The 25,000-nt window shown below is 60.5% G+C and overlaps 1 protein-coding gene across 1 annotated transcript; it reads left to right on the forward strand.

The window, feature by feature from the left end:
• Nucleotides 1-1,028: 1,028 nt before the first annotated feature.
• ITGA5 (integrin subunit alpha 5) lies at nt 1,029-22,840 on the forward strand. The gene is made up of 30 exons (XM_062203536.1): nt 1,029-1,417; nt 7,084-7,214; nt 9,731-9,843; nt 9,965-10,085; nt 10,280-10,341; nt 10,439-10,484; nt 10,685-10,810; nt 11,026-11,070; nt 11,174-11,217; nt 13,765-13,821; nt 13,982-14,034; nt 14,627-14,835; nt 15,021-15,212; nt 15,423-15,468; nt 15,587-15,688; nt 15,819-15,874; nt 15,964-16,118; nt 16,623-16,760; nt 16,852-16,919; nt 17,132-17,282; nt 17,379-17,471; nt 17,592-17,671; nt 17,758-17,838; nt 17,931-18,036; nt 18,234-18,386; nt 19,046-19,129; nt 19,217-19,324; nt 19,944-20,051; nt 21,221-21,343; nt 21,784-22,840. Exons 1-30 carry the CDS (start codon nt 1,035-1,037, stop codon nt 21,865-21,867), a joined length of 3,318 nt encoding a protein of 1,105 aa, XP_062059520.1. The 5' UTR covers nt 1,029-1,034; the 3' UTR covers nt 21,868-22,840.
• Nucleotides 22,841-25,000: the final 2,160 nt, after the last annotated feature.

Here is a 25,000-nt window from a genome sequence, read left to right on the forward strand (position 1 = left end):
CAGCCCAGAGTGGGGCAGAGGGCTGGGGAGGAGAGGGGCAGGGGTCAATGCTTTGGGTCTTACTGGGGAACGGGAGGGGTCCTGGAGGAAAGAGGCAGGAAGGGATGGAGAAAGGAGAGGAGGTGAGAAGGGAATGCAGGCCCCTGGGTCGTCCTCCCCCAGACTGAGATAAAGAGTGGCGTCCTGAAGGTGATCTCATCCCGCTGAGCCAGAGCTGGGAGAGGGGGTGGGCAGGGGGTCCCTGCTTTCCCTGGCTGGAGTCCCTTCCTCCACCCCCGCGGGGACATGGGGACAATAGCGTCCCAGGTTCCAGCTGCCAGAGCTCCCGCCCTTAGATGCTGAAAGCTGGGCACCCCCTCCCCACTCTGCAGGAACCAGGCCAGTTCGATCAGGAAGGTACTTGAGGGGCAACCACTCCCAGGCGCTTGGTCAGCTGCCAGGCGCGAGGCAGGGGCTCAGCAGAGGTTTCCACACCCTACAGCCAAGAAGCCAGAGAGCTGGGGCAGAATTCGGCACACCGCTGGGTTTCAATACTAGTAGCTCGGGGTGGGGGCCCAGAACCGGAGGATCCCGCCCAAGTCCCCTTATCAGGCGGACCGGGAGCGCTCCGTTCCTCGACTCCAGAGTCCCAAATCCAGCTGGCCCGAACCCAGGTCCCCGGTGGCCCCGGAAGGCGAGGGGGAATCCCAGCTGGCCAGGCGCCAGACGCGTCTCCGGAGACCCCGAGGAAGCGCGGGAGACCCCACACACCATCCCCGGGCTCCCTCCGCCCTCCAGAGGTGATTCCTTTCCTCATTAGGAAATTCTCCGCTCCCTTTTTCCGACTCCTTTTCCGAGCGTTTACGTTGTACATCTGGAGAGGAGGGCGGGGGAGGGGGAGCAGAGGAGGGGACCGGCGCGAGCCCGCCCAGTCGGGCCCAGTGGGGACACCCGGCCTCCAGCTGGGGCGGGGGCGAGCGCTGCGGAGGTGCTGGCCCCCGCGCCCCTACGGGCTGGGGCGGGGGGCGCGGGCTCGGCGTCCCCAGGACCCAGGAATGCCCCCCCGCCAGCCCCCTCGGCGGGCGGGGGGAGGGCCCAGCCGGGAGTTTGGCAAACTCCTCCCCGCGTTGAGTCATTCGCCTCTGGGAGGTTTAGGAAACGGCTCCGGGTCGGTGGCCCCAGGACAGGGAAGAGCGGGCGCTATGGGGAGCCGGGCGCCAGGGTCCCGTCTCCACGCCGCGCCGCCGCGCTGGGGCCCCCGGCGCCGACCCCCGGCGCCGCCGCTGCTGCAGCTGCCGCTGCTGCTGCTGCTGCTGCTGCCGCCGCCACCCAGGGTCGGGGGCTTCAACCTAGACGCGGAGGCCCCAGCGGTGCTCTCCGGGCCCCCAGGCTCCTTCTTCGGCTTCTCGGTGGAGTTTTACCGGCCGGGAACGGACGGGTAAGTGAGGAGGGGTCGCGGCGGGAGGTGGGTGGGGGCGTCCCGGAGACCGGGGGCGCGGCTGGGGTCTGGAGGGGACCGGGGCTGGAGTTTGAGGGCGGAGCCTGAAAGGACCGGGCTGGAGTTGGGGGCCCGCGCGCGTGGACCGAGGGGGCCGTGGCCGGCGTGGAGGAGGCCTGGGTTTTGCGAGGGGTCCGCGCGAAGACCGGTGTCGGGAGGCGACGCGAAGCTGGAAGCTGTGCAAAGTCTGAGCTGGGGTCTCGCGGCCAAGAGAGAGGAGAGCGCGTGGACCCAGAGCAGAGGGTCCCCGGCTGGGGGCTGGGGGCTGCGGGCTGCGGAGCAGGGAGGGAGCGCGGAGGCCAGGAGGGGCTTTGAGGGGCGCTGGGGGGCTTAGGGGGCCCCTTGGGGCCGTTGTGCGGAGAGGGAAGGGGTCGCAGCAGAATGGGAGGCGTGAAGTGAGAGCCGAGTCAGAGACCGAGGGGGTCCGAAGGTTAAGTGGGGGCCAACTTCGCCCTCCCCTCCCCCCCCAACTCAGACTGGGGAAGACCCGAGACAGGGACGGCGGCCCCCTCTCCTTTCTCCGCGGTCTCCCACCCTGACTTCCTCCCCGCCCCCACCCCCATCTGCTTAGACGCGGGGATCTAAGAACCTGGGGAGAGTCCGGGGACCCTGGACCTGCGGGCGCCGGGGCTGGGGGCGGGCTCGGCCCAGGGCGGGTGCGCGGCAGTGTCGGGAGGGGTGTGTGTGTGTGCGCGCGTGGAGGGGGTGGGCGGGTTCCCTCTTCCTCCAGCTCTTGGGAGGAAGAGAAAAGCTGATTTCCTGTAGCTTGTCGGCTGGAGCTGAACTGAGCCTGAGAATGTTAGCGCTAGGGTCAGAAACCGCGGAGACGCCGGCTCTCTGAACGAAAGCCTCAAGGGAGGATCTGTACCCAACTCAGCAGGGAGACAAGGAGTCCCCGGACCCTGGGTGCCAGGAAAATGGAGTGTCCACAGGCTTGGGGAAACGGGAGTTACAACTAGAAGCAGCGCTAGAACTAGGGGACTTGTTTAACTGTATGGGAGATTGGGAAGTGGGAGAGGAAGGGGCCGGGGACCCCGAGACGGGGATCGTGCCCCTGCACCTCTGAGCTCCCTGCTGCTGCCCCCCCAGCCCACGGGACCTCTGTCCGCAGTGAGCCCTGCCTCCCCCAGTATCTCAGGGGTGGAGGCCGCCCCTGTGAGAAGCGAGCTGTTTCCACGTGTGATGCCGTGAACTGATCCCGCTGTCTTTCGTTTTGGACACAAGGGCTTCATCCAGCTGATTCAGTTGAGGGGGGCAGATTTCCCCTTTGTGGGACTTGGGGATGGGAAAAAAAAAGATGGCTCGTCCTCATCTGTTGGTTCTGGGCTTTTCAAGGTCCCCACCCCACCCCCCTGGCCTCTTGCCCAAACCTCATTGCATCACCCTGGCCTGGAGTCTCTGCCAGGCCTGGCCTCCCTCAGGCCCCCCTCAGACTCCTCAGCACAGCCCTAGTGGGGTGGGGGGGCTGGGATCCTATCATCAACATCCGGGCATCTAGCTCTCTGGCTTTGAACCTTCCCCTGTGCCCTGGGCTACCACCAGAGTGTCATTCCTTGTAAAACACTCCTCTGAAACATCTGGACTTTCGCACACTCCTGGCTCCCTAGGTGTCTGTCTGGCGCTTGGCCTGAGCCTTCCGTCCCTAAGCTCTCTTCTAAAACAAGACCCAGGCTTCTTGCCCCTCCCCCTCCTGCTCATCTCCCCTCCCAGGAGGACCCAGGTGTCCAGCCTGCACTCCTCTCTCTCATTTTCTCCTCCCAGAGGGCGCAGAGCCTCCCACCTACCCCCTTCCCACCGCCTCTGGGCTTCCCACCCCTGCCCCCACAGGACACCAGCAGGGCCCTAGAGGGAACACCTTCGACTCTGGGCCTCTCCTGAGTCACCTGCCACAGAGACCACAAAAGCATGACAGCACAGGCCGAGCGGGGAGAGGCCCCCAAAGCTGAAGCCCAGGCAATGCTGGGAGTGCGTCCCCTCCACGGGCGCATTCCTTTTTCTCTTTTTATACCATTTATGTTTTATTTCTCTTTTTTTAAGTTTTTTTTATTGGAAAGGCAAAATGAGATAAAGAGAGGAGAGAGATCTTCTGTCTGCTGGTTCACTCCCTAAATGGTTGCAACGTCCAGGGCTGGGCCAAGCCAAAGCCAGGAACCTGAAGCTTCTTCCTGGTCTCCCACGTGGGTGCAGGGGCCCAAGCACTTGGGCCATCTTCCACTGCTTTCCCAGGCCATTAGCTGGGAGCTGGATCGGAAGTGGAGCAGCCGGCTCCCATATGGAATGCTGGAGTCCCAAGCTGCGGCTGAACCTGCTACACCCCAACGCCTCCCCAACCACCAAGTCATTCTTTTGGTGGCTGGGGCCATGTGGCTTGAGCTCCAGGAGCCTGGTCTTCCTGGGAAAATGAGACAGCCGACTCAGCGGGCTGCTCCGAGGACTGAGCGGGACCAGCTGTGTAAAGGCCCCTGGTCCACACAGGGGTGTCGGGACCCGGGAGGCCGCGTTTTATAGGGTGGCTGTTTTCTGGTTCTGGTTTTCTTCTCGCTGGCCACCACCTAGTTCTTTGTTTAGTTTCTCCCGTTTCTGTCTTGCTTATAACTGCGGCAGTACTAACCCTCCCTCACATTCCTCAGCACTTTCCTATCGATTTCTGCATCGGGTTATTACAGAAAGCCCCGTTCCCAGAAGAGGTGTTACTACCCATTTTCGAGCTCTAAAAACTGAGGCTTCGAGTGACAGAAATTGAGAACTGGAACTAGTTGTGGAATTCCTCTAGGGGCTTCTAGAGGACAACCTATTTTTTTTTTTAAGATTTATTTATTTGTTTGAGTGGCAGAGTTACAGGGAGAGAGAGAGAGAGAGAGAGAGATGTCTTCCATCTGCTGGTTCACTCCCCCAAAAAGCCACAAAGGCCAGAGCTGGGCCGATCCGAAGCCAGGAGCTTCCTCCAGGTCTCCCACGTGGGTGCAGGGGCCATCTTCTACTGCTTTCCCAGGCCATAGCAGAGAGCTGGATCAGACAGGAAGTGGATCAGCTGGGACAGGAACCAGCGCCCATGTGGGATGCCGGTGCCACAGGCGGAGGCTTAACCTACTGTGCCACAGCACTGGCCCCAACCTGTACTTACATGAGGAGAACCCAAGGCTTGAGGGAGGGAAAGACTCGGCCCAGGACCCTTGGAAGCGGGAAAGGTGGACAGAGCAGCCCCAGGTCACTCATCCTCCCCGCCGGCCGGCTGGCCAGCGCATCCCTTGTGAATGCACTGAGGGTCTGGCATCAGGTATCTTCCTGGGCCTGGCCAGTGCTGCTGTTGGTCCTACAACAGCGGGACCCATGTCCACCCCCGACCTTGTGAGTGAGGTCCATGGAGTCAAACAGTAACTCAGTATTGAACGGGCACTTGGTTAATCAGAAGCCTGGCTGGGGAGATACTGGAGAGGAGGGAACGGATCGGCTGTGGGGTCGGCGGAACGCTGGCCCGGGACCCAGGGCTCCTGGCTGGGGGTTATACTGGGTGGCCCTGGGCACATTTCTTAACTGGGATTTTCCCATCTGTAAGATGAGGTCGGAGACGAGGCCTGCAGTTTTTAACTCTTTCTGAAGTGTCAGGACCAAGCTGACTTCACGGAAACCCGCTGAGGCATCTGCAATAAAGTCTTAAGAGCAGGGGGTGCCCTGTGCCGTGCCTTCTAGCCTTGCACTGGGTCCCCAAGGAAAACCCTAGAATGGCAGGGTCCTGGGGCTTCGAGATAGATTATGGTTTGTGGTTCTCTTTCTCCGACACTATTTTGGAAGAGGGCCTTTACTGATAACCAGGTTCCAGCCAAAAGCAAATGCACTTGACGTTTTCGTTAGCCTGGGCCACTTTACCCAGTCGATGCGTGATTTCCATTAGGCTTTCTGAAATACTGAAAACGGCCCAAAGACCCTCCCTGGTCACCCTCCTGGGCCTCTAAGAGGGGTGACCTGCTGGACTTGGAAAGCAGGATGAGCCCACTTCTCAGCCACCTCACTTGGCAGGTGGGAGACCGTTTATTGCATGGGCCGGAGTTGTGGGGGGGAGGTGTCAGAGGATACTGATGCTCTGGCACAGCCACGAGCTACTGCACAGGTGTGGGTCTGTCCGTGGCCTGCAGGCCAGGCATTCTGACTGGCACACTGGAGGGCCTCTCTCTTGCCTTCCAGCCCCACTGAACCCCAAGCTGTTTCCTTGGGCTTCCTTGGGTCTCGGGCTCAGCCACTCCCCGAGAGCAGGAGGTGTTGGAGATGGAGGGGGAGAACAGGGTCGCTAGGCCTCAGCCCTGCGCTCCAGGAGACTTGGTGACAACCTCTTCATCCAGAGGGAGAGGCTGCCCGAGGCACTCTGAGTCAGGCCCTGAGCCGGAACTCCTGGGTCCTGGTCCTGGCTCTTGGGCCACAGCTGCCGTGGCCTCTGCTCCAGCTTAGTGGTGGCCTTTTCCACCTTCCAGGGCCTGAAGGCGGCAGCCAGGCTCTCCCGGGCCTGCCCCCCTGCCAAGAGAAGGGTCCCCCCCTCTCCTTACCCAGCTCTGGACAATGCAGCCTCCCCACTGGACTTGGTCCTTGTGCCAGCCCCCACCCCCACCCCCTAGCTAGATGTAAAGCCTGAGTGAGAGGGGTGGGGCCCACCGGGTAGTGGGAGACAAACGGAGAAGTGAGAGGTTGGCAACAGACAGGAAGCCACAGGCAGTAAACATTTCCTGTCCCCAGGATAACGGAGGCTGGCACCTCCCCTCCCCGCCCCTCCCCACCCCCTGTAACTTCAGGAACTTCTCTCCCCTGCCTGCTCCCCTGTCTCCCCCAGCCTCATCTTGTGGCCCTCACAGACCCCTCCTCATACTCCCACTTCATCGCTCTCAGGTGCTCCCATCCCCAAGCCCCCCCCTCGGTTCACCCGGTCCTACTGAGGGACTGAGGAGATGTCCACGCATCGCAGATCGTGGGTATCGGGGTTCTGAAAACCGAGCCAGGACAGAAGCCCATGGAGATGGGGAAGCCTAGAGCCTGACAGCAAGAGAGAAAGAGGACCCACAAAGCAAAGCCAAGCGAGCGAGCCATCTCCGGGGAGGGTGCGTGGAAAACGGGTTCAGCGGCCCAGGCGGAGACCCTGCCAGGCCCCGGGGCGAGGGCAGGCCGGGGCCCAGGGGAGCCGTCTGTTTGCACTGTCCTCCGGCTCCTCCAGCCTGACTTCCAAGTCTCACATTTTCCTTCTCCACACCCCAGGGCTGGGCAGCCCAGCTGCCGGACGCCAGGGAAGGGCTTTCTTTGGCTGGAGACAGAGGGTACAGGCTGGGTGAGAGGAGAGGACCCTGCTCATCCCATTCGGGGAGGCGGAGAGCTGGGGGTGCCCCTGTCTTTGGTGACAGGCAAAGGTAGGGGAGGAGAGGCAGCCGTGGGAGGGAGGAGGGGAAGGTTGTGTTAGTGACAGCGGCACATGGGGACCGCCTGGCTCCAGACTGTGCCTCTGGCATCTGTGGCATCTTCGGAGTTATAAATACAACCCAGGGGGCATCTCCCCCACCCCCAGGCAGCCCTGGCCCAGAGGCCTTAGGTCCTTCCCCCCCTGATCTGCCGCCCCTTCTCCCGCACAGGGTCAGTGTGCTGGTGGGAGCGCCCAAAGCCAACACCAGCCAGCCGGGAGTGCTGCAGGGTGGTGCTGTCTACTTCTGTCCCTGGGCCGCCAACTCCACGCAGTGCACACCCATCGAATTTGACAGCAAAGGTAGGCGGGGAAAGCACAGGGAGTGCCTGGGGGTGGGGCTGCGGCTGGGGGGCGTGGCCTGGGTGGGGCCTGCCCAGCTCCCCGCCGCCACGTGCTCGCCCCAGGCTCTGGTGCAGTGGCTTCCCCGTGGCGCTTACTCCACGTTCCCAGTCCGGCCCAGCCCAGAGAGGGCGGGCATGATTCAGAAACATGTGGCTCTCATTTCCCCTGAATCACCCGCAACCCAGGGAGGCCAGGGGCCGGAACACAAAGACAGCGAGAGTGGTGCAGACTCGCAGTCCCTTCCGCGGAGCGCCCACCGAGGGCCCCAGGGCGGGGACTGAGCCACTGTCCCCAGGGAGCTCGGGGTCAGCTGGGCGGCGGGAGACAGGCACTATCAGCTAGCACTTGAAGAGCCCTTGCCCGGGCCAGGCGCTGCTGGGAGCACTTTACATCGTGAGCTCTCTTAATCCTCTCAACAACTGTTTTATATGTGAGGAAACAGAGGTTAAGTCACTCGTCCAAGGTCACACAGCTTCTGAACAGTGGGGCATGGATGTGCACTGGAGCCTGCTGGCTCCTGGGACAGAGACCAGGATGAGGGGACAGCAAGAGAAAAGCGTGAGAAGATGGAGTGCAGGAGCCATGGTTTGGGGAGGAGAATGATGGAACTGATTTTTAAAAAGCCTGGGGGCCCCCAAGTTGTGGCATAGCAGGCTAATAAGCCTCTGCTTGCCATGCCAACATCCCAGTTCAAATCCTGGCTGTTCCACTTCCCATCCAGTTCTGTGCTAACACCTGGGAAAAGCAGCGGGAGATGGCCCAAGTGTTGGGGCCCCTGCACCCATGTGGGAAACCCAGATGAAGCGCCTGGCTCAGCCTGGCTCAGCCTGGGCTGTTGCAGTCATCTGGGGAGTGAACCAGTGGATGGAACATCTCTCTCTCTCTCTCTAACTCTTTCAAAATAAATAAATCTTAAAAAAAAAAAAAAAGCCTGAAAAATGGATAAGAATCAGAGGAATAAAAAAGGCTGACAGAGAGAGGGGTTGTTCTAGATTGGACGTGGAGGGAGGGGAGAGAGAGACCAAGAAAGAAGCAGGGAGGGGCTGATGTTGCGGTGAGCTGTGAAACCTCCGCTTGCACACCTGCATCCTGTACAGACTGCGTGGATTCGGGTTCCAGCTGTGCTCATCTTTCCAGCTGCACACCTTGGGGCCAGTCGTGAGAGGTCAAGCAGTTGGGTCTCTGCCCCCCTCAGGGGAGACCCGGATTGAGTTCCAGCCTCCTGGCTTCAACCTAGCCCAGCATTTGGAGGGTGAACCAAGAGATGAGAGATCTCTCTTTGCTTGCTCGCTCTCTTTCTTTCTCTCTCTGCCTTTCAGATATGTGGCATAGTGGATAAGGCTTCTGCCTGCAACACTGGCATCCCATATGGGTGCTGCTTCCTGCCCCAGCTGCTCCACTTCCAATCTAGCTCCCTACTAATGGCCGGGAAAAAGCAGCGGAAGATGGCTCAAGTGCTTGGACTTCTGCCACCCATGTGGGAGACCCGGAAGAAGCTCTTGGCTCCTGGCTTTGGTCTGGCCCAGCCCTGGCCATTGCAGCCATGTGGGGAGTGAGCCAGCAGATGGAAGATCTCTCTGTCTCTCCCCCTCTCTGTAACTCTTTCAAATAAATTAAAAAAAAATTTTTTTAAGAAACATAGAGCAAGATATTTTTAGAGAGGCAGGCTGGGACGGAGCCAGCCACAGAACGTGCACCAGTAAGCGTGGGTTCTAATGTGCACTGTGGACCCTGGGTGACAGTGATGAACCCCAACTCATCAGTTGTAACCAATGCATCATGCTAATGTGAGACTTTTTTTTAAAGTTTTATTTATGCATTTGAAAGGCAGAGTTAGAGAGAGAGAGGAGAGACAGAGAGAAAGGTCTTCCATCTGCTGGTTCACTCTCCAAATGGCCACAATGGTCGGTGCTGGGCCAACCTGAAGCCAGAAGTCTCCTCGGAGTCTACCAAGCAGGTGCAGGGACCCAAGCACTTGCGCCATCTTCCACTGCTTTCCCAGGTGCATTAGCAGGGAGCTGGATTAGAGGTGGCGCAGCCAGGACTCAAAACCTGCATCTGTATGGGACGCCGGCACTGCAGATGGCCGCTTAACTCGCTGCACCACAGCGCCAGCCCTCCCAGTTCCCGCCACTGAGGGCATTTGAAAAGTGAACTGGCACGCGGGACCTCCTCTTCACTGTCTCCGGCTCACTGGCTCTTAAATGATTTTCACAAGAAGTGTGGTCAGGGGGTCTTGCTCTTGGGAAACAGCTCTGTTCCCCACCTCCGCCCTCCACGGCACTGCAGGCCTGCTGTCCCAGCTGGAGGAGGAGGCTTAGGGAGAGGGGAGACCTGCCGAAACCCAGGGCGGGGGTGTGTGGGGCGGTGGGGTAGGCAAGGGTTAGCCTGCAGCGCCCAGCAGTGAGGAGTGGGCTGAGGGAGGGCCCACTGCAGCGTGTCCCGGCGTGACTGCCCCCTCTGACTGCCCCCAGGCCCCCGCCTCCTGGAATCGTCCCTGTCCGGTGAGGAGGGAGAGGAGCCTGTGGAGTACAAGTCCCTGCAGTGGTTCGGGGCGACCGTACGGGCCCACGGCTCCTCCATCTTGGTGAGTGGCCTGCTGGTGGGGTGGGGGGAGTGGGGGATGGGATGGGATGGGCAGGGCCTGGAAGGAGGGAGGCGGGGCCTTACCGAACCAAACCTGAAGCCCCTCCCCTGGGCCCTCCCAGGCGTGCGCGCCCCTGTACAGCTGGCGCACGGAAAAGGAGCCCCTCAGCGACCCCGTGGGCACCTGCTACCTCTCGACAGACAACTTCACCCGGATTCTGGAGTACGCACCTTGCCGCTCAGGTAGGGGCGTGTGCAGCCCTGTCTGCCTTCTCGGCGAGCGTGGCCCTGGTGCCCAGGCTGACTCCCCATGGCTCCGGGCACCGCGGGCCTTGATGCTCGCCTGCCCAGCAGCCCCAGGAGGCCCCTTCTGCCCTTGCCTCCCGCTGCTGTCTCCTTGCTGCTGAGCCCCAAGTGCAGAGCCCCTCTCCCCACAGATTTCAGCTGGGCAGCCGGACAGGGATACTGCCAGGGGGGCTTCAGCGCCGAGTTCACCAAGGTGAGGGGCTGGCCTGGGAGGGAAGGGGCTGTGGGTGGGGGTTGGACCCAGTGGGATCAGGGCCACATGCTGGACTCACCTGTTTTGCTGCCCACAGACCGGCCGTGTGGTCCTAGGGGGACCGGGGAGCTATTTCTGGCAAGGTAAGAGTTCTGCCCCCGGCACCATGGCCTCCTAGGAGAGCAAGAGGCCTTCCTCTATCTGCCTCCTGTCCCCCTCCTGATTCTCCTCTCCCTCTCCCCAGCCACTGCCCACGCCAGGCTGCCCTAACTGCTGCCCGGTCAGCCCCGGGACCCCCTTCCACCTCCCCCTCCACCCATGCCCTCCTCATGCCTCTCCCCAGGCCAGATCCTGTCTGCCACTCAGGAACAGATTGCAAAATCCTACTACCCCGAGTACCTCATCAACCTGGTGCAGGGGCAGCTGCAAACGCGCCAGGCCAGCTCCACCTACGACGACAGCTACCTGGGTGAGCCAGCAGGGTGTGCGTGTGTGCGTGCCAGGGGAGCGCCCGGGGGCTGTGGGCCTGCCGGCGCCCCACCTTCCCTTCTGCCACTCAGGCCTGCCAGCCCCTCTGCTGTCATTGTCAGCTGCAGGTTGACTATGAAAGCCCAGCAAGGCTGGAAAAGGGTGTGGGCCTGGGCCAGGGCCGAAATGCTAACATTCACCCGCCCTGTCCCCCAGGATACTCCGTGGCCGTGGGTGAATTCAGCAGGGACGACACAGAAGGTAAGTGTGCCCCCAGGCTGGGCCGAGGGAGGGGGCGGGTGGATATCCAGGCCCAGGGGCCCCCAGGTACTGAGACGGTCACCTGTCTCTCTCCTCTCCGCAGACTTCATCGCTGGTGTGCCCAAAGGGAATCTCACCTACGGCTACGTGAGTCCCAGCCACTCTCCCCCAACTGGTCCCAAAGAACCACCCCCAGTGGCTTGCGAGCGCTCAGCCTGGGGAGTCAGACCCGGGTTCGAGTTCTGGCACCGACTCTGAGTGACACGTGTTGTTCTCTGTTGGTGCCCTGCTTCCTGTGTGGCCTCTCTGAGCCTCATGCTTCTCTGTAGAATGGGATAATAATAGTTCTGAGCTCACGTGGCTCCTGTGGCGACGCGATGAGATCATGCCAGCGAAAACACTCACGAGGGGCTCAGCAGTGCACAGCTGGGGGCTGCTATTATTAGGCCCTGACAGGTGCTTTGAAAAGAATACAGATAAGAGTGCCCTGGGAGCTGGTCACATTCGCACCGCGTGCAAAGCCCAGGCAAGAGATAAGCAGAGGAGCAGGACCTCACACCCTGTGTCATAAGGTGCTTCCTTATGACACAGTCTTCTGGGTGGGAGACAAGACGCACGCAGTTCTCACCAAAGGGGGGCCCCCAGTGCACCCGGCACTGCCGTCCGTGACTTCCGATTTTCACAGTGAGCCCGCTGGGTCAATAGCACCATGCTTCTTTCACACATGAGAAAGCCCAGAGTGTAAGAGACCAAGCAGGTTATTTAACTTAGTAACTGGCTGGGCAAAGGTTTTTGTTTTATTTTGTTTTTTAAGATTTATTTATTTGGAAGGCAGAGAAAGAAAAAGAGACACAAAAAAGAGAGATCTTCCATCGGCGGGTTCACTCCCTAAATGGTAGCAAACTTTGGGGCTGGGCCAGGCTGAAGCCAGGAGCCAGGAGCTTCTTCCAGGTCTCCCATGTGGATGCAGGGGCCCAAGCCATTGGGCCATGCTCCACTGCTTTCCCAGGCACATTAGCAGGGAGCAGGATGGGAAGTGGAGCAGCTGGGACTTGAACCAGTGCTCATAAGGGGATGCTGGTGTCACAGGCGGCGGGTGGATGCACCACGCCACAACACTGGCCCCATGGGTAAAGATTTAAAACCAGGGCCGGCGCCGCGGCTCACTAGGCTAATCCTCCGCCTTGCGGCGCCGGCACACCGGGTTCTAGTCCCGGTCGGGGCACCGATCCTGTCCCGGTTGCCCCTCTTCCAGGCCAGCTCTCTGCTGTGGCCAGGGAGTGCAGTGGAGGATGGCCCAAGTCCTTGGGCCCTGCACCCCATGGGAGACCAGGATAAGCACCTGGCTCCTGCCATCGGATCAGCGCGGTGCGCCGGCCGCAGCGCGCTACCGCGGCGGCCATTGGAGGGTGAACCAACGGCAAAGGAAGACCTTTCTCTCTGTCTCTCTCTCTCTCTCACTGTCCACTCTGCCTGTCAAAAAAAAAAAAAAAAAAGATTTAAAACCAGGTCTGCTTTGTTCCAAAGCCAGTACTCTTTCTGCGCTGTGATGGGCTTGAGGACAATAAGTGAGATTAGCAGTGTCAACAAAAGAAAATCTTTCTCAAGACCGGTCAGAGAAACTTCAATGCGGGCTCAGCAGAGAGGAGGGCAGGGAGCCCCGAGGCAGCTTCCTGGAAGGGGTGGAAAAGAAAGAGCAAGGTCTCGGGTGATGCTACGGCATAGCGGGTGAAGCCGCCGCCTGCAACCCCCACCAGCATCCCATGTGGGCGCTGGTTCAAGTCCTGGCTGCTCCACTTCTGATCCAGCTCCCTGCTAATGCACCTGGGAAAGCAGTAGAAGATGGCCCAAGTCCTTGAGCCCTTGCACCAGCGTGGGAGATCCGGAGGAAGCTCTTGGCTTCAGATCGGTGCAGCTCCGGCTGTTGTGTGGCCATTTGGGAAGTGAACCAGCAGATGGGAGACCTCTCTTTTCTGCCTTTCAAATAAAATAAATACATTTGAAAAAAAAACAAACAAGAAACAAACCACCTAAAAAAAAAAAAAAGGAAAAAAGGGACAAACAAGGTCTCTGGCCAGAGGAGCAGACTCCTGGCAGGAGGTGAGAGGAAGGAAAGATTGAATAAAACAGGTCAGGGCCAGCCCAGCTGGAGCCTTGGAGGACCGGCCCGGAAGGTGAGCTCCGGGCCATGGTTGCCATGGGTTCCAGGCAGGTGAGGGGGGGCATTGCTCCTCTGTCCCCTGAGGGCAGTGAGCCTGGCTGCAGGGGCTGGGAAAGGCAGCAAGGCACTCCAGGAGGTCTGCCGGCCACACAGGTCCCCACAGGAAGGAGACATGGGGCTGGGCTGGGGGCTGGCGGCCAAGGGAGACGCGGGTGGTGAGTCTTTGGGCGCCGTTGTTGGGGTTGTGCTGCGCAGGGAGCTCCCCCTGATTGTGTGCAGAAATCTGAGAACTTGGAGCTTCCACTCTCAGGGGTGGAGCTGGGTGAGAAAGAGATAAACATATAAATGCTGTCCATAGCCCGCAGGGGAGCGGGAGCAGAGCAGGGAGGCAGCCCAGGGTGGAGCCAGCAGCCTGGAGAACAGGGGCCCAGCTCGGGGTGGGGGGGAGGAATTAGGGACCTGCCTCTGGGATCCTGCCCATGTTCGTCCTCCAACCAGTCCAAGACCAATGAGCCTGTTTCCTCGTCCCCCAGGTCACCATCCTGAATGGCTCGGATATCCGGTCCCTCTACAACTTTTCAGGGGAACAGGTGAGGACCCCCACACACACACCGCCATCGCAGCTGGGCCATCGGACAGCTGGCCTCAGCCCTGACGTAGTGATGTCCTCCCAGCCCTCCCCCCAGCCCCTACTGACACCTCCCCTCCCCCAGTTCTGACCTGGTGCTGCCGCTCTGTCCCCCTCCCCAGATGGCCTCCTACTTTGGCTACGCAGTGGCTGCCACAGACCTCAACGGAGACGGGTGAGTGGCCAGAGGCGGGCATGTCACGTGCCCTCACCACACCCAGAAGGAAGAAGGGTGATGGGACGAGGTGCAAAGGTGCAAGGAAATGCTTTCTCCCGGGCTTATTTTTAAAGATTGATTCATTTGAGAGGCAGAATTACGTAAGGAGAGAGAGAGAGAGAGAGAGAGATCCTTCATCTGATGTTTCACTCCCTAAATGGCCTCATTGGCCAGGGTTGGGCCAGGTTGAAGCCAAGAGCGAGGAGCTTCTTCTGGGTCCCCCACGTGGGTGCAGAGGCCCAAGCATTTGGGCCATCTTCTGCTGCTTTCCCAGGCCATAGCAGAGAGTTGGATGGGAAATGGAACAGCCGGGACTCGAACCGATGCCCATATGGGATGCTGGTGTCGTAGGCGGTGGTTTCACCTGCTGTGCCACAGCGCGGGCCCTCTCCTAGGCTTTGCTTTGCAGTCTCATCCTCTTATCCTCAGAGACAAGGAGAGCTGAGGACCAAGGACCAGAGACCTCGGCTCTCTTGACTTGGGTGGCGGGAGCCTGGTATCCAGGACTAGGATTGGGGCAACAGGATGCCTGGGTCTGCCCCACCCCTAGGCTGGATGACCTGCTGGTGGGGGCACCCCTGCTCATGGAGCGGACAGCCGACGGGCGGCCCCAGGAGGTGGGCAGGGTCTACGTGTACCTGCAGCAGCGAGCAGGCATGGACACCGCGCCCACCCTGACCCTCACTGGCCGTGATGAGTTTGGCCGGTTCGGCAGCTCCTTGACCCCCCTGGGGGACCTGGACCAGGATGGCTACAATGGTGAGCACCATGGGCTCGGGGGCCTGTGCCAGAAGGGGTTGGGTAAGCTACACAGGCACTGGCTCTGGAGGCTTGGAGATTAATCAGAGTATGGGGACTGACAGAGGGTCTTGGGGTCTGGTGGGAGAGATTGGGAGCCCTGAACTCCTGGCCTGCTGACTGCATGTGCTGTGTGTGTCTTGCAGATGTGGCCATTGGGGCTCCCTTTGGAGGGGAGACCCGGCAGGGGGTCGTTTTTGTGTTCCCTGGGGGCCCAGGGGGCCTGGGCTCTAAGCCTTCCCAGGTTCTGCGGCCCCTGTGGCCAGCTGCCCACAGCCTGGACTTCTTTGGCTCTGCCCTCCGAGGAGGCCGAGACCTGGATGGCAACGGATACCCTGGTGAGTTGCGCCTGATATCCTTTCCACCTTAGAATTCTCCTGCTCCCCAACCCTGACCCAGCTTGTGTGCCTTTCCTACCGCCCTGGGTGTGGTTCTAGGATCATGCCACCAGAGGGCGCTGTCTCCTGACTCCAGCTTTGCTGAGCGATGAAGTTGCAATGGAGTCAGGAAGAAGGGCTGTTGATTTGGGGTCTCTTGGCTTCCTGCAGATCTGATCGTGGGGTCCTTCGGTGTGGACAAGGCTGTGGTATACAGGTATGAACTCCAAGGGGCACCTGAGACTTTCCTCCACGGAGCCAAGGTTGGGAAGGTGGAAGCAGAGGTCAGCTGGGGCCTGGGGCCTGTTCACCCCATGTGTGCTGTCACCTGGCAGGGGCCGCCCCATCGTGTCTGCCAGCGCCTCCCTCACCATCTTCCCCGCCATGTTCAACCCCGAGGAGCGCAGCTGCAGCTTGGAGGGGAACCCAGTGGCCTGGTGGGTGCAGGGGCCTGCACTGGGGCTGCCCTGGGGAGTGGACGGGGCAGGGGAGTCTGCTGGGAGGCAGCAGAGGGCGGGGGCTCTGCTGCAGCTGGAGTCACCAGATGTCAACTTGGTGTTTCCCCAGCATCAACCTGAGCTTCTGCCTCAATGCTTCTGGAAAGCACGTCCCCGACACCATCGGTAAGGGAGACGGCCTGCACGTCGGGGGCACTGGGAGGGAGGGACGGGCTGGGGACCTCACGGCGCCCGTGCACATCCCGCGGCTGCAGGCTTCACAGTGGAGCTCCAGCTGGACTGGCAGAAGCAGAAGGGCGGTGTCCGGCGAGCGCTGTTCCTGGCTTCCAGACAGCCCACTCTGACGCAGACCCTGCGCATCCGTAACGGGGCTCGGGAGGAATGCCGAGAGATGAAGATCTACCTCAGGGTACGGCCCGGCAGGCTGCGCAGTGGCCCCTGGGACTGAGGGCCTCTCCCGAAAGGAGAGAGAGGCAGAGGGCTTCGATCTGCTGGTTCACTCCCCCAACGGCTGCGGCAGCCAGTGCTGGGCCAGGCCAGAGCCAGGAGCCTGGAGCTCCATCCTGGTCTCCCATGAGGGTGCAGGGGCCCTAGCACCTGGGCCACCTTCTGCTGCTTTCCCAGGTGCATTAGCAGGGAGCTGGATCGGAAGCAAAGCAGTGAGGACTCGAACCGGCGCTCTGATATGGGGTGCAGGTGCCGAGGCGGTGGCTTAACCCAGTGCACCCCAGCGTCGGCTCCTGGGAGATTCCTTGAAGGGCTTGGGACTCCAGGGGACAGAGGAAGGAGCCCCTTTTTGGGCATGGTCAGGATTGCTTCCTGGCGGGCAAGGGGGGACATGAGAGAGACAGTGCAGCAGGGCTGCTGGCGCCCCAGGCCCTCTGACCCCGGCTACTTTCTCCACTGACCTCAGAACGAGTCGGAATTCCGAGACAAGCTCTCCCCCATCCACATCGCACTCAACTTCTCCTTGGACCCTCAAGCCCCCGTGGACAGCCATGGCCTCCAGCCGGTCCTGCATTACCAGAGCAAGAGCTGGATGGAGGACAAGGTGGGGTTGGTGGCCGGCAGGCGGCAGGCAGGGCCCCGGGGAGGGGGCACCGTCAGGACAGCCCCCGTCTCAACACCACCCTGCTCCCCAGGCTCAGATCCTGCTGGACTGTGGAGAGGACAACATCTGTGTGCCCGACCTGCAGCTGGAGGTGTTTGGGTAGGTGGGGTCCTGCCCCGGGGGTGCCACGGGGACCAGACCATGTTCCTCGGGGAGCATTCAGTGGCCGGTCTACAGAAGCAGCTGCCTGTAGACCTGTGGGAGCGGCCTCCGTTCCTAGCACGGGGGTCCTTCCTGGGTGGCCCTCGGCCCCGGGACTGGGGACTGAGTCCCTGGTGCCCCCCCCCCCCCCGCCCCGTGTGCCCCTGCAGCGAGCAGAACCACGTCTACCTGGGTGACAAGAACGCCCTCAACCTGACTTTCCACGCCCAGAACGTGGGCGAGGGCGGCGCCTATGAGGCTGAGCTTTGGGTCACCGCCCCTCCGGAAGCCGAGTACTCGGGGCTCGTCCGACACCCAGGGGTGAGCGCGGACGCCGGAGGGGGAGGCGCTGGGAAGGTGGCCCCTCCAGAGGGCGCGCTGTGCCTGACCTGCCCCTCGCCCCCGCGCCACCCCCAGAATTTCTCCAGCCTAAGCTGTGACTACTTTGCCGTGAACCAAAGCCGCATGCTGGTGTGCGATCTAGGCAACCCCATGAAGGCGGGCGCCAGTGTAAGTCCCCGGGGGCCGGGCGGGCGGGGCGGGCTCCCCAGGCAGTGACCAGCCATCGGAGCGCCACCGCTGGCTGGGCCCGGGAGGAGGCAGACCCTCAGTCCTCGCTCCATCCTGCAGCTCTGGGGGGGCCTGCGGTTCACAGTCCCCCATCTTCGGGACACGAAGAAAACCATCCAGTTTGACTTCCAGATCCTCAGGTAGGCGGGGTGTGTGAGTGGGGGAGGGGCTTGGCGGGGGCGGGGCCTGGGGCCGGTGGATCGCTCAGTCCGCCCCTCCCCCACAGCAAGAACCTCAACAACTCCCAGAGCGACGTGGTCTCCTTCCGGCTGTCCGTGGAGGCTCAGGCCCAGGTCTCCCTCAACGGGTCGGTGCCCGGGCAGAGCGGGGTGGGGGTGGACTTCTAGGGCAGGGTGCATGGGGTCGCTGGCACCCTCATCTAAACCACGCCCTCCATAGTGTCTCCAAGCCCGAGGCGGTGCTGTTCCCAATAAGCGACTGGCACCCTCGAGATCAGCCCCAAGAGGAGGGGGACGTGGGCCCAGCTGTGCACCACGTGTATGAGGTGAGCGGGGGCGGGGCCGGCCTGAGTGACAGCTATAGGAGCCAGTGGCAGATGGGAGGGGGGAGTGATGGCCAGGGTGGCTGAGTGACCCGGAGAGGATGTCACTGGGCAGCAGGCACTGTGGGACCAGGGTGACCAGGCCCCTGCCTTCCTTCTCATGCCCAGTGTGCTCTCCCCCACCCCGCCCTACCCCGCAGCTCATCAACCTGGGCCCCAGCTCCATCAGCCGGGGCGTGCTGGAGCTCAGCTGTCCCCAGGCTCTGGAGGGCCAGCCGCTCCTCTACGTGACCCGGGTGACAGGACTCAGCAACTGCACCAGCAACTACTCCCCCAACCTACATGGCCTGCAGGTGAGGGGCCTGGACCCCGGGGTGGGGGTGGGAGGCGGCCGATGCACCTGTAGCAAGAGCTGAGCCCGGGAGGGGTAGCCACAGACACCTCAGAGCCTCTGTTCTGCATGCCATATCCCTGATTCCCCCAGCCAAGCCCTGTGCCCCCTCCCCCAGGAAGTCCTCCTCACACTTGCCCGCTTTATTGTCTGTTTACTCATTAACAACATGTAGTGAAAGGCATGCCTGTCCCGGCGCTGCTGGGCTCTGGGAAAAGCAGCAAACAAAACCCACCAAGTCTGCATGATAGAGAAAAAGTCAAAGAGAAAGGCGAGCAGGTTGAAAACTGATGAAAGCCCAGGGTAGGGGTGGGGGTGAGGGTGGGGGTAGGGTGGGGTCTCTGATAGAGGTGAGGACTGAACAGACAAGGAGACAGCCACCTGTGGCAACTCTGCTCTCCAAGCACTGGGAACAGCAGTGCCAAGGCCCTGAGGCAGGAACAAGGCCCCCATTATTTATTTGCCCATCTCCTCCTGGTAAACTCCGAGAGCCAAGTCCAATCTGTTCCCCTGTGCCAGCGCTGGGGGCCTCGTACCCAGGAGGGGAAGCGCGGGGAGGCAGAGGGCAGCAGAGGCGCAGGCTGACCGGGGCGGCCACTCAGGGCCTCTTTGCTCTTCCAGCTGGATCCCGAGGGCCCCCCACACCATCTGCAAAGGCGCGAAGCCCCCGGCCGGAGCCAGGCCTCCCCGGGGCCTCAGGTGCTGGTAAGTGGTCCTGGGAAGATGGCCCCAGCGCGGGGTGCCCATGCGGAGGCCGGACGCAGGCTCAGACCACCTCCTCCTCCCTCCCAGAAATGCCCGGAGGCCGAGTGCTTCAGGCTACGCTGTGAGCTGGGCGCCCTGCACCGGCAGGAGAGCCGGAGTGTGCAGCTGCATTTCCGAGTCTGGGCCAAGACCTTCCTGCAGGTGAGGGAACCGCACCTCAGCGCTGGCCCTGACCTCTCGACCCGCCGGGATGGGCCCTCCCCAAGCCCCCACAGTCCTCTCCACTTCTCCTTAGGGGGAAGGGATGCCTCAAACACCCGGGCTTTCTCCCTCGCCAGCGTCTAGGCCAGGCTGTGGGTCATTGGCGCCGCCTAGTGGCTATACTGGGAGCTACAGCTTCCTTTTCCCAGCCCGGGAAGAGGCCTGGAGTGAAGCCAGCTTACTAAAGAATGATTTAAAAAAAAAAAAAAAAAAAAAGCTGTGCAGGTGAATCCTTAGCGGGCAGGCAAGGACAGGTAGGGATCGGAAAGGCCAGCCACTTAATCAGGCACACACTGTGGGCCAGCCATTGTCCTGGCTGTTAACCTGCAGTCCTGATTCAGAACCATGTTTTTTGGTTGAACATGTGGTCCTCTAATTATACACAGTTTAGTTGTGATTACTCAACCTCACATTTATTACACCTCACCTAAGGAACCTCAGGAGACACTCAGAATTAGTAGAATTAGCGTGGTCCCAGTCTGAGCCAGATGGGGGCGCCTGTGCCCCCCCCCCCCCCCCCCGGCTGGCAGCCCCCTGACCCCCCTGTCCCCACCTGCAGAAGCAGCAGCAGCCGTTCAGCCTGCAGTGCGAGGCTGTGTACGAGGCACTGAGGATGCCCTACCGGATCCTGCCTCAGCATCTGCCCCAGCGGGAGCTCCAGGTGGGTCCAGGGCGGAGCGGCGGGTGGGGGGGGGGAGGGTGGGGCTAGGGCCTGGTTTGACGTGGCCACCACTGTTGGTGGAGTCTCTGCTTTGTGCCAGGGCTGTGGTGCAAGCAAGCTCGGCAGTCTTCTCCCGAGCCCGCGGGCCAGCGGGTGATGGCGGCAGTGTGCCAAGGGCCAGGCTGTTGATGGAAGCACATCACAAGAACTCCTGCACCTAGTCCTGCAGGATCCAGGAAGGCTTCCTGGAAGAAGTGATGTCCAAGCTGAGGCCTGAGGAGCTTACTAGGATAACCATTCAGTTACAGAGAATGTTCTGGGGCCGTGAAGGCCCAGAAGTGAGAGATGAGATACACATCTTGGAGACTCACGTTTTTTTAAAAGCCAAAAGATTTATTTATTTATTTGAGAGGCAGACAGGGAGACAGAGAATCTTCCAAATGCTGGTTCACTCCCCAAATGTCTGCAGTGGTTGCAGTGGCTGGGGCTGGGCCAGGCCAGAGCCAGGAGCCAGGAGCTTCTTCTGGGTCTCCCACGTGGGTGCAGGGGCCCAAGCACTTGGGCCATCTTCCACTGCTTTCCCAGGCCACAGCAGGGAGCTGGATTGGAAGTGGAGCAGCCAGGACTCAAACCGGTCTCAGAGGAGATGTCGGCACCGCAGGTGGAGGATTAACCCACTGCACTACAACGCCAGCCCCGAGAATTTATATTTTTGTAAAGAATTTTATTTTATTTATTTCAAAGGCAGAGTGAAAGAGACAGCAATCAATCTTCCATCTGCTGGCTCACTCCCCAAGTGGCCACAATGGTCAGAGCTGGGCCAGACTGAAGTCAGTCCGGGTCTCCCATGTGGGAGGCAGGGCTCCAGGCACTTGGGCTGTCTTCCACTGCTTTCCCAGGTGCATTAGCAGGGAGCTGGACTGAAGCTGAGCAGCTGGGACTCAGATCCGTGTCCCTGATACAGGATGCTGGCATCACAAGCCGCACCTTAACCTCCGGTGCCACAGTGCCGGCCACAGGAACTCGCATTTTTGAGTTCAGATTGCCGTTGTGGCGGCTTGTAAACGCAGTGCGGGAGGTGGGTCTGGCTCTGGTGGCGAGTGGAGGCCAAACGCAGAGAAGGAAGGACTTGGGGGTTCTCAGTGATCTCGCCCAATCTGCCCCCATAGGTGGCCACCGCCGTGCAGTGGACCAAGGCCGAAGGCAGCCAGGGCGTCCCACTGTGGATCATCATCCTGGCCATCCTCTTCGGGCTCCTCCTGCTCGGCCTGCTCATCTACATCCTCTACAAGGTCAGCCCACCGTGTTCCGAGTTCTGCCCTTGACCCAGCACAGTCCTAAGATCAGCTCTCCAGCCAGCTCCCCCAACTGCCTGCACCTCTCATGCTCACCCTCCGTTATGCAGCCCCCACCTTCGAACGGGTCCTCTGGCGTCCACTGGCCTCTTCTTGCAAACTCAACAGCACCCTCTATGGCAGATGCAGGCCTTTGCGCTGTCCGCCCCTCCCCACTTCCATGCATCATTCCCTAGGGGTGGGCTCGCAGTGCTGCTCAAGGTGGGGTCAGACTTGGCACCTGAGCACGAACCGGCCTCCCCTCCCCGGCTTCCCTGGGGAATTCAGCAGGATGGGGAGGCGGGAGGCACCGGAGTCCTCCTTGTTCCCTCTTGGCACGGGAGCTGGGCAGAGACCATGCCCAGGGTCTCTGAGCGCTCCCCCTTCTCCTTCCTCAGCTGGGGTTCTTCAAACGCTCCCTCCCGTACGGCACCGCCATGGAAAAAGCTCAGCTCAAGCCTCCAGCCACCTCCGATGCCTGAGTCCTCCCGACCCCAGACTCCGATCCCGAAGACCCAGCCCCCCGCCTGCTGTCTGCTGACAAGGAGGGGTCTGGGCACTTCCTGAAGGTGCTGAGGGCCAGGGAGAAGCCCCTCTCCCACGCCCAGAGACATACTTGAAGGGCCAGAGCCGGGGCAGGGGGAGAAGCTGGGCCCCCACGCCCTGCACTGTGAAGGACCCGCGTTGACACATGCCCCCTTCATGGACGGGGGACCTCAGACCCAGGGACCCACGCCCCGGCCTCCCTGCAGCCTTGCGTTCTGGAGGGAGAATCTGCAAGCAACTCGGAAACACAGCGGGACCATCTGGTCCGGTTCTCCAGGCCGGACTGGTCACCGGGACTTCCTGTCTGGCTCCAACCTGCAAAGAGCCATCTGGGGCCTTGCCAGAGATCCAGGACCCTGGAGGCTGGGGGATGAGACCCCGCAGTCCCCGCCCCGGAGGTCGACAGGGAACACTAACGATGGGCGGCGCCCCAGGACCAGCTCAGGACCCAACCCAGACAAGGATCACTGCTGGCCTCGAACCCAGCTACAGGGGCACGCAGCACTCAAGTGGGCCCAGATTCAGCCCGGGGCTTGGGGTTGATCTGGATCCCAGACTCGGTCATTGATAACCTACAGCAGGCGGATCTGGGACCGCATTGCAGCCTGCTGCAGAGCTGGGCGTCAGGGCCCAGTCCAGCCCGGACTTGAGGGAAGTAAGGGCCTGCCCAGGACTCTGAAAAGGCCATGATGGCAACCGTTCGGGCACCTCAGCCTGGCCAGCCGCAGGCCCTCCCGGTCCCCCCAAGCCCGGAGAGCTGCGGGCCTGCAGGGTGTGGGCTCTGCCCGCCAGCTGCACTGACTGCCCTTCCTCGCCCTGCCCAACCTTCCCTTCCCCCCGACTCCCACACCCACCCGGGACTTATTTAAACTCTGTTGCAAGTGCAATAAACCCGCCCCAGTGCCCCCACTGACCAAAGCCAGAATCCACAGCCTCCTTGCAAACTGCCCCGCATCCAATGGCTTGCTGGGAAGAGGTGCCTGTGTCTCTCCTGCCTTCTTAGCACTGGGAGCCGGGAGGAACCCCACAAACCATGAGCCTTGTCTCTGGGCTCCCTTCTCTCAGGTGAAGAGATGATGGCCAGGGCTGGCGCTGTGGCGCAGTGAGTTAAAGCTGTGGCCTGCAATGCCTGCGTCCTGTATGGGCGCCAGTTCCAGTCTTGGCTCTTCCACTTCTTTTTTTTTTTTAATACAAATTATTATTATTTTAAAGATGTATTTATTTATTTGAAAGTCAGAGTTACACAGAAGGAGAGGCAGAGAGAGAAGTCTTCCTTCTGATGGTTCACTCCCCAGTTGGACGCAGCAGCCGGAGCTGTGCCGATCTGAAGCCAGGAGCCAGGAGCTTCTTCCAGGTCTCTTATGCAGATGCAAGGGCTCAAGGATTTGGGCCATCTTCTGTTGCTTTCCCAGGCCATAGCAGAGAGCTGGATCGGAAGTGGAGCAGCCAGGACTTGAACCAGTGCCCATACGGAATGTCGGCACTGCAGGCGGCAGTTTTACCTGCTCTGCCACAGCACAGGCCCCCAGCTCTTCCACTTCCAATCCAGCTCCCTGCTAATGTGCCTGGGAAAGCAGTGGAAGGTGGCCCAAGTACTTGGGCCCCTGCACCCATGTGGGAGACCCAGATGAAGCTCCTGGTTCCTGGCTTCAGCCTGGCCCAGACCTGGCTGTTGCAGGCATTTGGGAAGTGAACCAGAGGGTGGAAGACTTCTCTCTGCCTCTCCTTCTCTCTAACTCTGCCTTTCAAATAAATATTTAAAAAGAAGAGGAAGACAAAGAAAGAAAGAGCTGATGACCGGGAGAAAGGCAGGCTTGACTCCTGCCTCACTCTGTCCCTACCAGCACCGGTCCCCAGCACTTCCAAGGGCAGAGGGAAGGGCTCCCTTCTCTTGGGGTTTGGGAGGTCCAAGTTGAGGGTGGGGGAGATGGCCCAGAAGATTCTCCTGACTTTCCCTAAATCAGAGCAATGAGATGAAAAAAGACATTAGAACTCGATCAAAGGAGGCCAATTTAGGTCTTTGTGGTGGTGGTTTTTAAAAATGCTTGCTTCTCCCTCTCTCTCTCTCTCTCTCTCTCTCTCTCTCTCTCTCTGCCTCTCCTTCTCTCTGTGTGTAACTGACTTTCAAATAAATAAATTATATTAAAAAACAAAGGGCCAGCGCTGTGGCGTAGTGGGTTAAGTCACCGCCTGCTGTGCCGGCATCCCATATGGATGCTGGTTCAAGTTCTGGCTGCTCCACTTCTGATCCAGCTCTCTGCTATGGCCTGAGAAGGCAGTAGAAGATGGCCGAACTCCTTGGGCCCCTACATCTGCGTGGGAGACTCAGAGGAAGCTCCTGGCTCCTGGCTTCAAATCAGCACAGCTCTGGCTGTTGTGGCAAATTGGAGAGTGAACCATCAGATGGAAGACCTCTCTCTCTCTGCCTCTCCTCTTTGTGTGTAACTCTGACTTTCAAATAAAATAAATTATATATATATATAAAGTTTGCTGATCCTCTGTCTGCTGGTTCACTCCCCAAAGGCCCTCAACAGCCAAAGCCAGGAGCCTGGAATTGCATCTGGCTCCCCCACATGGTTGGCAGGGGCCCAAGCACTCAGGCCATTGTCTTTTGCCTCCCAGGAGGTTAGCTCAGAAGCAGAGGTGCCAGTACTCAAGCCAACACTCCAGATGGCACACAGGCATCCCAAGCAGCAGCTTAACCCACTTTGCTTGGTGGTATTTTGATAGCTATTATGTGTGGGATGGGAGCATGTTAAATAGTTGATATAGCCAGTGGTTCACTCCCCAAATGCCTGCAACACCAGGGCCAGGCCAGACTGAAGCCTCAATCTGGGTCTCCCACATGGGTGGCAGGAGCCCAAGTACCTAAGCCATCACCTGCTGCCGCCCAAGGTGCACGTTAGAGTGGAGCTGGGACTGGAACCCAGGCACTCCGATGGCAGGGGGGGAGGGGCAGCTTAACTGCTGCACCAGATGCCTGCCCGGAAGTAAGTACTGTGAAATCCTTGTACACAAGGACACACTGACACCCAGAGAGGTTATATAACTTGCCCAAGAGCACACAGC

Source organism: Lepus europaeus, chromosome 10 (genome assembly GCF_033115175.1).
Source record: "Lepus europaeus isolate LE1 chromosome 10, mLepTim1.pri, whole genome shotgun sequence".
Classification (NCBI taxonomy): Eukaryota; Metazoa; Chordata; class Mammalia; order Lagomorpha; family Leporidae; genus Lepus; species Lepus europaeus.